Source organism: Panthera onca, chromosome A3, assembly GCF_046562875.1.
Source record: "Panthera onca isolate mPanOnc1 chromosome A3, mPanOnc1 haplotype 2, whole genome shotgun sequence".
In the NCBI taxonomy this organism is placed as follows: domain Eukaryota; kingdom Metazoa; phylum Chordata; class Mammalia; order Carnivora; family Felidae; genus Panthera; species Panthera onca.
In genome coordinates, this window is record NC_138341.1 from 108871997 (window position 1) to 108885593 (window position 13597).

At 43.2% G+C, this 13597-nt stretch overlaps 1 protein-coding gene and 1 long non-coding RNA gene across 2 annotated transcripts; one reads left to right on the top strand and one right to left on the bottom strand.

Moving 5' to 3' along the window:
• Positions 1 to 61: 61 nt before the first annotated feature.
• On the top strand, positions 62 to 11774 carry TMEM230 (transmembrane protein 230). Its single transcript, XM_060612873.3, has 4 exons — positions 62 to 264; positions 2491 to 2617; positions 3945 to 4067; positions 9595 to 11774. The coding sequence occupies exons 2-4, from the start codon at positions 2519 to 2521 to the stop codon at positions 9733 to 9735; spliced, it is 363 nt and encodes a 120-aa protein (XP_060468856.1). The 5' UTR covers positions 62 to 264; positions 2491 to 2518; the 3' UTR covers positions 9736 to 11774.
• Positions 11775 to 12205: 431 nt separating this feature from the next.
• Positions 12206 to 12625, bottom strand: LOC145715370 (uncharacterized). The gene is made up of 2 exons (XR_014137432.1): positions 12506 to 12625; positions 12206 to 12285 (listed from the first exon to the last, which is right to left on the bottom strand). It is a non-coding gene; the product is annotated as an uncharacterized LOC145715370 (long non-coding RNA).
• Between the last annotated feature and the right edge of the window lie 972 nt (positions 12626 to 13597).

Here is a 13597-nt window from a genome sequence, read left to right on the forward strand (position 1 = left end):
GTACTTGCCGCCGGAGAGTTCCGCCTGCAGCACACTCCCACTAGCGTAGAGCTAACGCGAGACGTTCCCGAGCTTGGGATGAGAAGGCGTCGCTCTCGGTGACGCAACTTCCGGCGCGCCGCCTCTCGACGCGCCACTTCCGCCGCCGAGCTGGACGGGAGGGGCGGGTGGCCGTTGGGTGAGGCGTGCCATGAGGCCTCGGGCGCCTCCGCTGCCAACCGTGAGCGAGCTGTCGGCGCGCGGGCGGCCTGGCGCGACGCTCCGGTAAGGCGTGCGTGCGGCGGGACGGGAGCAGAAAGCGCCCCCGCTCAGGCGCTCGGTGGGACCGAGACTGCGCTCCCCGCCGAAACCTAGCTTCGCGCCCTGGGTGTGCAGCGTTCGCCCGCCGCGGCCACGGCTGGCCTCTTTCCAGAAACCGGTTTTGTGTGTTCACCGTCTAAATTCGCGTCGGCTTTTAGTTCTCTTCCCGCCTAGGTCTGGAGACGGGCAGGAAGGTAGTGTCTTTGGATGTGCGTAGTGCCAGGCACTGCGCAAAGGGCTTTGCTGGTGCTTTTCAAGTCTCGCAGCCTTCGGATGCTGACGGAGGTTGGGGGTCTCGGTGCAGCCCGTTAAAAAGAGCCTGTTGGGAACTTGGACTGGTACTTTGAAAGCCTCGGGTTACGTTTTTCCTTCCTCTTACCCTTTGCATCAGTGAGCATTCGTGTCCCTCTTCCTCGCTTCCTGCTCTCTTTTATGTTTCGATGCAGGTGTATGAATAGGTATTGGCAGAGTACGTAAACTTTTTTCAAGAAGACGGTACAAATCAGAGGTGATTAAATGCCCTCAACCTCCACCCCCAAACCCGTAGTTTGGACTTTAAATTTCATAGAATTAAGTTTAGGTTATCGTGTAATCGGGATCGCAACACTTGAAACCTAGTATTTAATGCAGTGTGAGCTCATTTTAGAAAAGCATATAAATTAGCATACTTGATTCAGTACTTGATTTCTGCACTGGTATGTAATTGTTAAAAAGTGACATTTGCAGTTAGCGCAACCAATTCCATCATAATGCTGGTTGTTTTAGGTTGACTGTGGACCTCTTAAAACAGATCATCAATATTTGGGATTAAGTATATAGAAAGCACTTAGAGTAGTACTTGGCACCTAACCAACACTGGGTAATTATTAATTGATATTATTATAATGATGATGGTTATTTGCAAAGTGTCATACCAGAGGAATGCAAAGTCTTTATGGTTTCTGGGTTTTTTGTTGTTGTTGCTGCCCTTATTGTGAAATACTTCGCTTTCTCTTTTTACAGATACATTTCCCCTTTAGAAATAGCTTCACAGTCAAAATAGATTTACTTGTTTTATTCATATAAATTTGATTTTATGGAGGAAAAGCACACAAATTAGAGACGTTTTCCAATTAAAGTGTCATTGTTTTTAATCTTATCTGCTATCTCTTAAACTAGTGACAAAATAGTCATGATTTCATTACTGAAGTTGGTTTTGAATATTTTGGAAAAAACAAGTTTTTGTTTGTTTAAGGGAGCTAGAGAAGTAATTTGGGAAATGAAATCACTACTTTTAGTGCTAGGGGTGGGGCAGAAGGACAGGCAAATCAGAAGGCACTGGTACAGTGCTGATAACCAGAACCCATACCCATAGTGCTGATAGCCACATTTACAAGAAGCTCTACAGATCTTTGCATTAAAAGAATAATATCCGGGGCTCCTGGGTGGCCCATTGGGTTAAACGTGGACTTCAGCTCAGGTCATGATCTCATGGTTTGTAAGTTCAGGCCCAAAGTCGGTTCTGTGCGGACAATGCGGAGCCTGCTTGGGAGTCAGTCTCTGTCTCTCCCTCTCCCCCTCTCCCCCTCTCCCCCTCTCCCCCTCTCCCCCTCTGCCCCTCCCTCTCTCTGCCCCTCCCTCACTTGTACATGCACTGTCTCCCCCTTCTCAATATAAATAAACTTAAAAAAAAAAAAAAAGAATGATACCCATCAGGGGGAATCAGCAAAATGCTAATGTGAGTGTATTCCATATTCCACATTCCACCCTCTCTCCCTTCCTGGCAAATAGGAGTATCCCTAGAATATATGCTCCTCTTGCTTTTTCCTGAAGCAGGGACAGGGCCAGGCAGTACAATAGCAGAATGACTGAAAATGTGGACTTTGGTGTCAGATTTAGATTTAAGTCACCACTCTTCCACCTACTCTCTGTGAATTTGGAAAAATTAGGAGTCAGGGGGACATTGGTGACAAGGTAAACATGAGGTCTGCTTCTTGGTAAATGTCTTGGCTCTCATTCCACCAGGACAAACCAAAGTAGATGCATAATGAGAATGTTTTCACTTTGTCAAAGGAATATCAGATTTTAAGTGCAGTGGAGCAGAAATTGCCAGTTGCTTTGTGTGACATCACAGCCCCAAACGCCAGTATATCCAGTATACGTAACACAGTGTTGTCATTTGCAGACAATAACAGTTTTCTTTGTTTTCAGACTGTAGCTGTGTCGGCGTGGGCGTGTTATGATGCCGTCTCGTACCAACCTGGCTACTGGAATCCCCAGTAGTAAAGTGAAATACTCAAGGCTCTCCAGCACAGACGATGGTTACATTGACCTTCAGGTAAATGCAGAAGGGAGCTGATCAGACCAGCTGGCTCTGTTTCTGTTGAGTTAGCAGGAAGGCCTTGCAGGTGGAGGTTTTGCTAAGCCCCTGGGGATTAGAAGGAGCAGCAAGAAAGAAACTAAGCCCTGAGATCCTTTCAGCCATAGTTTGCAGAAGGAAGGACCTTGGTAGAGCAGTTTCAAACCAATATAAATATTGTTCATTTCTAAGAATTTTTAGTTGTGACACATGACACCAGAGCCCAGTAGTTGCAAATTTTATCTAGTGTATCTGGAAAATACTCAGATTATGTTTTGTTAAGTAGAATTTTTCTAAGGACTGTGTCATTGGTTCATTTACACTTTAGTCAAAGCCAGTTCATCTTTTAAGGGAGAAACTAACTGCTAAAGCCAGCAGATTGTGGGAATCTTCCTTCTTTCCTGATGTCATGAGATCCAATTTATTAAAGGTATTTTTTTGTGGCAAACAGTAAGTAAAACAGAATATTTATTAAGTTTGTATCCTACCCTGATCGTTGTTTATAAAATACTTAATGGTGTAACATCTTCTTTTGTCCACTTCCCCTCAGAATACCTTAGGTGGGACCAGGGCCAAGGAGGAAGTAGCAGGAACCCATCCCTTTAAATATAAAAAAATCAATTATTCTTGGCATTCTTTGGACCCACACTTGAAGGAGAGAGATTTTGTTTTGTTTTGTTTTGTTTTAAAGTATACATCTGGGAAGCTTCCAGCCAGTTAGGTCAGATGAAGCACACCTTAGAAAGCTTGTCTCTGATCTTAACTTTGAATCAAACTTATTAAATACAAGTCAGGTTACTTCATGGGGCAGGCAAGTAATGCTTGAGAAAAAGCTATTTTTAAAACCTTTTGACTATATGCTGACTTAACTTTGAATGCCAGACGTTACTTTTTTTTTTTTTACTTCTCCAGAGCATGATGTTCACTCTCGAATCCCTGTAGGTTAGTACAGCCTTCCATGTGCCAGGCACCTAATAAACCTATGTCTAATCAGTGAATGACCATGAAGTGTCTTTTGTTTTTGTAAGAAAATATTTTCTTATGGTACAGTGAATGGTATGTGGAATGAGATTAGAAGTGGAAAGAGTAACGTTTTGCCGGGATTCCTTTGAGTGACTGTTAGAGCGATAAGTAGAGCTTCACCTCCTGCTTGTCCCTTTCCTTTCTGTCCCAGAGCTGTACTGAGTAGTAGGACTTCTTCAAGGCACACAAAGCATCCAGATGGGTTCTTATTATCTTCCCTGTTTTAAAGTGTCTGAGTCCTGGTGTTTTCATAACGCTCTGCCTTTTTTTGTTTCTCTTCCAGTTTAAGAAGAGCCCTCCTAAGATCCCATATAAGGCCATTGCACTTGCTACGGTGCTGTTCTTGATTGGCGCTTTTCTCATTATCATAGGCTCCCTCCTGTTGGCAGGCTATATCAGCAAAGGGGTAAGCAGAAGCATTTGTGGGAATGTGCCGTGAAATCTTTAAAGTGTGAGCCTGGGCTCTGTTTTATATTCATATCTAGTACAGCAGATTCCAGCAGTAAGAAGAAAACTATTTTCTTCTAGATTTTGTTCTCTGACCACAAAACACGTGTATCTTTGTTTTGAGCAACAACAAGCTTGTCCCACGGTTTCTATGAGGTGGGTGGGAGCAGGTAGGCAAATTTTCCCTCTGAGATGTTGGGCAGTTTTCCGACTGTCATAATTTGGAACAGCAAAGCCAAGCCTGGCATCGAGGACTCCTGATGGATAAAGGCTGTAACTGGAGTAGAATGTGTTATTATAATTTTGCAGTGCCAGGGTTTGGGGAGAAGCAGTGAGGCTTGTATAGGTCTGGGGCCACTGACCAAGCCAGGACTTGTGACTCGTGAGTCTTATCCTTCTTACACTGGGTTTGGTTGGAGTTCCTGTTACGATTCAGTATTTTATCTTCAAAACCTAAAGTGATATTTGGTGTTTCTTTCTCTCAGGCTACATACAAACACTAATACAGAGTGTCCAGGTTGTTCTGAAGTAATGGTGATCATAAGTTATGTCTACTTTTTTTTTAAGAATTTATTTACTTTGAGAGAGTGTGTGTGTGAGTAGGGGAGGGGCAGAGAGCGAGGGAGAGAGAGAGAATTCCAAGCAGGCTCTGCACTGTCAATACAGAGCCTGTATTGACAGAGCCCAATGCAGGGCTTGAACTCACAAACCCCTGATCTGAGCTGAAACCAAGAGCCAGGTGCTCCAGATTATGTCTGTTCATCATTTTTTTTTTAATTTTTATTTTTTTATTTTTTTATTTTTAACGTTTATTTATTTTTGAGACAGAGAGAGACAGAGCATGAATTGGGGAGGGGCAGAGAGAGAGGGAGACACAGAATCGGAAGCAGGCTCCAGGCTCTGAGCCATCAGCCCAGAGCCCGATGCGGGGCTCGAACTCACGGACCGCGAGATCGTGACCTGAGCTGAAGTCGGACGCTTAACGGACTGAGCCACCCAGGCGCCCCTATGTCTGTTCTTCAACACGCACCAGGCCAGGGGATGATGGTCCTATTACTCTGCAGAGGGAACACAGCCAAGAGCTGAAACCGTGGGCATTAGAGAAATGAGTAATAGCATGTTGCAATAAAGTGGCTGCATGTGGCTTTTTTTTTGGGGGGGGGGGGGAGACAGAGCAAGGGGGAGGGGCAGAAGGAGACAGAATCTTAAGCAGGCTCCACACTCATACTCAGCACAGAGCCCGATTCAGGGCTTGATCCCATGATCCTGGGATCATGACCTGAGCCCCTGCATGTGGCTTTTAAAAAATGTATCTTGAGTGCCTGGGCGGCTCAGTTGGTTAAGCAGCTGACTCTTGATTTCACCTCAGGTCATGGTCTCATGATTTGTGAGATCAAGCCCCAGTCAGGCTCTACAATGAGCATGGAGCCTGCTTAAGATATTTCTCTCTCTCTCTCTCTCTCTCTCTCTCTCTCTCTCTCTCCTTCTCTCCTTCTCTGTCGCTCTCTGTCTGTCTCTCCCCCTCCTCTCCCTCTCTCCCTCCTTCTCTCTCCCTCTCCCCCCGCCTCTGTCCTTCTCCCTTCCTTGTGCGCGCTCTCTCTCTCTAAAATTAAAGAAAAATAAATGTATCTGATCTGTTTTTGGTTCTTAATCTATTTAAAATTATTAAATGGCTGCCAGATGCTTACTTGCTGCAATCTGCGTTTGAACACTTCACTTCAAGACTGTGCCTTCGGTTAACTTTCATTGCAACATGCAGTATCAGTTTAATTATAAAATTTGAGGTTGGAGGTGAGATCCACATGCAGCAAATATCATTTTACCTTGGATAATTTGTTTGCCTTGTGTGGTTTTTCAAAAGACTGCTTTATAAGTAAGGGTAAAAATGGGTTTGGTTTCTTTTTCAAGTTTGTTCATTTATTTCGAGAGAGGGAGAAAGTGGGGAAGGAGCGGATAGAGAGGAAAAGAGAGAGAATCCCAAGCAGGCTCCACACTGTCTGCACAGAGCCCAACCTGGGGCTCGATCTTGTGAATCATGAGATCGTGACCTAAGCTGAATTCAAGAGTTGAAGTCTTAACTGACTGAGCCAACCAGGCACCCCACATTTTGCTGGTATTCCTGAGTGTGCATCTTCAGTATACATCTGTAACAGTTTTTACATAAATCCAAGGGCGCTATCTTATTATCTTTGACCTTGTTCTTCTTCATATTTTTGTTAGCTTTTGGGGTTTGTGTAGATTCGTGTTTAGTTTTGTTTGAGGAAGACTATTTTGTAAGGAGGTGCTGTGTATTTACTATGGCAGATTGGTTCTGAAACTTCAGTATTAGTCAGAATCAACTGGCAGACTTGTTAACACATGGATTCCTTGGTTCCACTCCCAGAGATTCCAGTTCTGTAGGTAGGTTGTCAGAATCTGCATTTCTAACAAGTTCCCAGTGTTGCTGGTATTGCGTCGACCTCATTTTGAGAACCATTGCATTGCATTAGGAAGCACATAATGGTTATCCTGATTTTTAGTTGCTATTAAGATAAATTGGTGTGTTTGAATGTCTTCAGCCTAATTCATTTATTATAAACTTCTCTATCACCCTTTGTACTAATGAATCCAGTTTGGTCATTTTCTGCATTTATCAGCTGAAATTCTGCTATAAAGAACTTTTCAAATCTATCTGATTACCCCAGAATATAATATGTGTAGTGAAGGTAGGAAGAATGTTTATTCCTCTTCCACAACTTTTATAAAAACATACCTTGCAACTTCAACAGGTGATCAAATGGTTAGAATCATTATAAACTCATGTTTTTTACATATTTGTCTCAGTCCTAGTCCATATTCTTTTTAATATCTAAACTGTCCCGTATTTGGCCAGTAGGACCTCTGTGTGTTACTCTTGTGTCTTTTAAACCTGACCCACGTAGTCTTTGATAGCTTTTTTGCTTTCTGGCACAGCAGGTTATCCTAGGCCCATCTGTACATTGCCTGTCCCCCAACTAATAAACAACCAATTCTCTGAGGAGCCCTGGTTTCTTTATAGGAGGTAGATTTAGAGAGGTCACAAATTGGTCATTAATGGTACTCATGCTTTGGTTTTCATAGTTTCTGGGCCTTTTCAGTGACAGAATTAGGAAATAGATTTTTAAAAAAATTTTTTCAATGTTTATTTATTTATTCTTTTTAATTATTATTATTTTTTTTAACATTCGTTTATTTTTGAGACAGAGCATGAACAGGGGAGGGTCAGAGAAAGAGGGAGACACAGAATCTGAAACAGGCTCCAGGCTCTGAGCGGTCAGCACAGAGCCCAATGTGGGGCTTGAACCCACGAACCATGAGATCATGACCTGAGCCGAAGTTGGACGCTTAACCGACTGAGCCACCCAGGCGCCCCAATGTTTATTTTTGAGAGAGAGGCAGAATGCGAATGGGGCAGGGGCAGAGAGAGAGGGAGACACAGAATCTGAGGCAGGCTCCATACTCTGAGCTATCAGCACTGAGCCCAGTTGTGGCTCAAACTCTCGAACTCAGGTCATGACCTGAGCTGAAATCGGATGCTTAATCGACTGAGCCACCCAGACACCGTGATACCTTTTTTTTTTCATGTTTATTTGTATTTGAGAGAGAGAGAGAGAGCGAGCCTGAGTACACATGGGAGAGGGGCAGAAGAGAGGGAGACTGAGGATCCCAAGCAGGCTCCACGCTGACAGCAGAGCCCGGCATAGGGCTTGAACTCAGGAACTGCAAGTTCCTGAGCCAAAGTCAGACACTTGACTGACTGAGCCACCCAGGCGCCCCAGGAAATAGATATCTTTTAGACAATAATTTCAAGTGCAAATTTAAGATTAGAGTTGAACTCAATTTCTTTGATTTTTATATGTATGCCTGTCCTGATGATCACGATATCTTGCCTTCCTTACCTTAGTGTATGTTACACATATAATAGCTTTAAAATAAGTGTGAATGTTAATGCTAAGTATAAAAAGGCTGAATGCGCTGTAAGTTTTCTTTGTAATTCTTTTAATCCTTAGGATATGTCCTTTTAGGGTTGTACAGTCAATATCCTGCAAAAGATAAAAGAAGCAGGAAAAACAAGAAAACAAAAGTAGCACCAAGTATGTCAATTGTGAGAGTTGTAGACTTTATTGTTGTTGATGTTCACATAGTCCCATCTTTGGCCTGAGAGAGCCCCTTCAAGTTCTCTTTTCTTGTTTTGTTTGTTTTTTTCCTTCCTGGGTTTTAAGCTTGTTGAGTCATTGTGTGCAGCTGAGGCTGCTTGCCTTACATGTATTACCTCCTTTCGTTTTTCTGTAGCCATAGGAGGCAAATACTCCTGTTGCTGTTTTTGAATGAAGCAACCAAAATTATACTGAGTAGCTAACCTGTCAGTGTACATTGTGTAAGTAGCCCTGTTTAAATGAGATTTTTAGATTGAGTTTAAATCTTTAGATGAGGGAAAGCCTACAAATAATGGGAAAAATCACAAAAGAAAAAGAGGATAGGTTTAACTGTATAAACGTTTAAAACTATACATAAAGACAAGACACAGAGCAGTTTTATAAAGGTGGATTCATTCAATACACTTATATGTTGGGTGCAGCTGGGAATACAGGGATGAACAAAGTCCTTGCCTTCAGGGAACTCCCCAAATATTTGAAGCCCTGCTGATAAAGAGACTAAACGTCATTCCTTCCTCTTTGACCTGGGAATTGTGCTCATGGGAATATACACTAAAGAAATACTCTGAAAAATGCAGATGAAGTTTATTGTGGTATTCTGTGCAGTCGGCCGTGTGTGTGTGTGTGTGTGTGTGTGTGTGTGTGTGTGAGAGAGAGAGAGAGAGAGAGAGAGAGAGGTGTGGTTGAGTAAAATTGCGGTGTATCCATTACAGTGGAATGATAGACCCCATTAGTTGACATATAATGTATCAGCTTCAGGTGTACAACATGATTCAATATATGTATAGATTGGGAGATAATCATCACCACACATAGTTACAGGTTTTTTTTTTTGTGATAAGAACTTTTAAGATCTGTGTCAGCAACTTTCTGACATAAAACACAGTATTGTTAATTGTGGTCACATGCTGTACATTGCATCTCCAGAACTTACTTATTTTGTAACTGGAAGTTTGTACCTTCTGACTGTTTTCACCGTTTTGCATATCTCCCAATGAAGAGCTTTTCATAATATTTTGGCAATTGCTTGTGAAAATAGGGCACAGGGTATGGTGTGTTTACAACTGAAAACTAGAATGGAGAAACTAGAAATAAGTTCTTTCTTTATAATATTTAGTGCTTTGCAGTTTTTCTACATTTTATAATAAGGAGGAAAAGAGATGTAAACCTGTTCCCTTTGGTATATTTGGGTATTCTACCCAAAGGAAATACCCTGAAGAGTAAAATACTGATATGTGGATTGAACCCATGGCTTTATTTAAAATTTACGATTTGTGTGGTGCTAATGTGTTTGCCTCCTTCTGCCACCAGGGGGCAGACCGGGCTGTTCCCGTCCTGATCATTGGCATCCTGGTGTTCCTGCCAGGATTTTACCACCTGCGCATCGCCTACTATGCATCCAAAGGCTACCGGGGTTACTCCTACGATGACATTCCAGATTTTGATGACTAGCACCTGCCCTCAACCCTGAGGAGAAGAGTCACAGATGGGACTGAGACCAGCTTTAAGATACGGAGCAGAAACTGTGGTTAAGGGCTAAAGAATTCTGCAAGTTGCAGACGTTCAACAAAAGAATGGCCAGATTTTATGGGTCCATCCTCAGGATGTCAACTGAGCTTACAGTTACCAATTAACTAATTAGAGCATGCTCTGTTTTTCGTCTCCTGGCCCTAGCAAAAGCTGACAAGTTTTTCCACACGAATATGTGTCTTGGAAGGGTAGCAGTGTTCGTGGTGTGGGAAAGCAGGAGGTTATTCTGTAGTGGGAAGTGTTACTGCTACCATCCTTTTTAGCTTTCAGCATTTCTTTTACATAGTCTTCATTGTCGGTTTGTTCTGGTGGCAAATGGAAGAATTCAGTGTCTCAGACTTCCTGTTCCTAGTAATTTATTTTGAAAACATTGAAGTATCTTATCCCTACACTCATCTCTAACTTTGTGTTCTAGTGGAAGATCTTGGCAAAATCAAGTGTCAGCGTGGGTGCAGTTTTACTTGGTTTCTTATGAGCAGCAGCCAGGACTTTTTAAAATCTCAGATCAAGTTTCCAAAAGGTAGACACTTGCTCTGTTCATCCATCCTTAGCTCTGATTTGGCCTACCAGTAAGCTGGCCAGCATATAATTTGGGTCATTCTGTTCTTTGTAGATCAAGGTGTTCTGTATACCATGCCTTTAAGGACTGAACTTTTGGCTGTTTCCTAAGGAAGAGGTACAGATAAGTGGTTATCATTTAGAGATTTTAAGCCTGTTGTTAGCACCTTATATTATGATGTCATTCTGCTGAAGATCCCAAGACTCGACCTGGATCCCTAGAGGACTATAGACTGCCTTAGTTTGATTCTGTTTCCTAGCTTGCAAAAAGTGACATAATCAAAAGAAATTAAAATGCCAATATCTAAATCCTAGACTTAAAACGTGTTACTTTTAAGTGTGTTTCAGAAAACATTTAAAAAAGAATTGTTTTTAATGTATATTTCCTGAGAGAGAGACAGTGCAAGCAGGGGAGGGGCAGAGAGAAAGGGAGACCCAGAATCCAAAGCAGGCTCCAGGCTCTAGGCTCTGAGCTGTCAGCACAGAGCCTGACACAGGGCTCAGACCCACAAGCCTTGAGATCATGACCTGAGCTGAAGTCTGACACCCAACTGACTGAGCCACCCAGGCACCCCTTACTTCAGAAAACAGTTTAATGATTGTATGTCCCCCTTTTTTTCTTTCTTCTTTCTTTCTTTCTTTCTTTCTTTCTTTCTTTCTTTCTTTCTTTCTTTCTTTCTTCTTTCCACGTGTAAAATTTAGTGATTCATCACTTATGTATAACAACCAGCACTCATCCCAGCAAGTGCCCTTCTTAATGGCCATCACCCATTTAGCCCATCCCCCCAACTACCTCCCCTCCAGCAACCCTCAGTTTGTTCTCTGTATTTAAGAGTCTCTTATGGTTTGCCTCCCTGTCTGTTTTTATCTTATTTTCCCCTTCCCTTCCCCCATGTTCATCTGTTTTTTTTCTTAAATCCTACATGAGTGAAATCATCTGATATTTGCCTTTCTCTGACTGACTGATTTTGCTTAGCATAATACCCTTTAGTTCAGTGATTATATATTTTTGATCCCAGTACCCAGGGCCATCTTCATTTTTAGATAACTGGCATTGTGGGTCGGACTGCTTCTCAGTTGTCCTTTTACCATAAGCTTATGGACGTGGGTGACTAGCAGCCTGGAAGTGCCATCAACTGAGATTTGGAGGGCTGTGGGTGGAACAGGTCTATTGGGGAAGATGAATTCAGTTTGGGATGTGTTCAATTTTACATGTGTACTCTCCATCCACATGGAACTGTTGAATAGGCAATTGCAAAGCATGGATCTGGAGTTCAGGAGGGAGACTAGGCCAGAGACAGAAAGTGGGTAGTCACTGTTGGAACAGTATCTAAAAGCTGGGTGATACTATCCACAGAGCAAAGTGCACATGGGGAAGAAGAAAAAAAAAAAAAAACCTAGGGCACAGAAAACGGACAAAGCAGGGGGTGGCCTGAAGCAGCCTCCAAAGTTAGATGCATTTGGTAATAGGAGAGGAGGCTGGGGAGCCCGCTACTCTAATTGAAGTTCCTGGGCCTTGACACTGGAGACTTTGAGATCTATTACACTTTATCCTCGGAACTGTTTGCAAAGCAAAGCTCAGACCAGAAGGTTTTGGGCAGACCAAATTATTTGGTCCTTTTAATAAGGGTAATGATGCTGCTAGTAAGGGGAAAACACTCAAAATGGAACAGAAGGGTATAAAATGAGAACTAAGCATTTTGTGGTAGAAGGTAAATATTGTTCCCCAGAATATTGTTCCCCAGTCTCTAAGGTTGTCTAATACACCTTTCCAGAAGTGTTCTAAGCACATGAACGTACATATCCTTTTTTAAAACTCAAGTTCTCATTGTATAGGTCTATAATTTCCTACACCCCCCCCCCCCCACTTACTTTGTTTGGCAGATATTTCCATATCCATGGAGATCAGCCATGCTCTTTTAAAAAATCTACACTAGGGGGCGCCTGGGTGGCTCAGTCGGTTAAGCGTCCGACTTCGGCTCAGGTCACGATCTCGCGGTCCGTGAGTTCGAGCCCCGCGTCGGGCTCTGGGCGGATGGCTCAGAGTCTGGAGCCTGCTTCCGATTCTGTGTCTCCCTCTCTCTCTGCCCCTCCCCCATTCATGCTATGTCTCTGTCTCAAAAATAAATAAAACATTAAAAAAAAAATCTACACTAGGGGCACCTGGGTGGCTCATTCAGTTCATGTCCGACTTTGGCTCAGGTCATGATCTTTGGCTCAGGTCAGGTTCATGAGATCGAGCCCCAAGTCAGGCTCTGTGCTGACAGCACGGAGCCTGTTTAGGATTCTCTCCCCTCGCTTGTGCTCCCTCGTTTGCGCGCTCACTCTCTCAAAAAAGAAAACATCAGGGCGCCTGGGTGGCTCAGTCGGTTGAGCGACCGACTTCGGCTCAGGTCATGATCTCACGGTTTGTGAGTTCGAGCCCTGCATCAGGCTCTGTGCGGACAGCTCAGAGCCTGGAGCCTGCTTCAGATTCTGTGTCTCCCTCTCTCTCTGCTCCTCCCCCACTCATGCTGTCTGTCTCGGAAATAAATAAACATAAAAAAAAAATCTCATAAAAAAGAAAACATCTAAACCTTCATAATAGTGAATGTTTCTTGAACACTTTGCCAGATGTTGTGCCAAGCACTTTTATTACATACCCTGTTTCATTTTAATCCTTGGAAAAAACACTTGCATTGGATAATGTTCTTAGCTAATAGGTTGGACATTTGGTACTCATGAAGGCAAAGTCTGAATTCCCCTTACCAAGTATGAAAGCCAGATAGATGCCTTCAAGGCCTGGACAAGTAAAGAAGTGGGGTATGGGGGGTGGGCAGAGCTATAGACAGCAGCAGTGGGGACCAAGGTCAATTGTACACTTTACCTAAAAGCAGCCTTCCTCTCCCCGCTTACAGTGCTGGCCAAACCATGTGCTCTAGCTTTATGAGGATTTTCTTATCTACAACAACTGTTAGGCCTCTCTCTTTAGTCACTTCCAATGCTAAAAATCCTCCCGGATTGGATCAGCTGTTCTACGTCTAATGCAGGTTCAGACCCATTGCCTCTGGATGAGCTTCACCTGGGCACGTGGCAGATGCATATTGACTGCTTGCTTTCTGCCAGGGTTTGTTAGATGCTGGAGGCAGTGGAGCAGAAGTTGCAAACTAGTGGCCGCAGGTGTTGGCCTGCATTTTGTTTTCAAAAATGGGAAGGTTCACACGATCTTGCTTTGGGGCTCTTCTTG

What these genes read in the sequence shown, in the direction of transcription:
- TMEM230 (XM_060612873.3), top strand. Translation starts at nt 2,519, where the DNA reads ATGATGCCGTCTCGTACCAACCTGGCTACTGGAATCCCCAGTAGTAAA. An exon ending in ATGGTTACATTGACCTTCAG is followed by an intron (nt 2,618 to 3,944) that starts GTAAATGCAGAA and finishes TTTCTCTTCCAG; the next exon opens with TTTAAGAAGAGCCCTCCTAA. An exon ending in CAGGCTATATCAGCAAAGGG is followed by an intron (nt 4,068 to 9,594) that starts GTAAGCAGAAGC and finishes TTCTGCCACCAG; the next exon opens with GGGGCAGACCGGGCTGTTCC.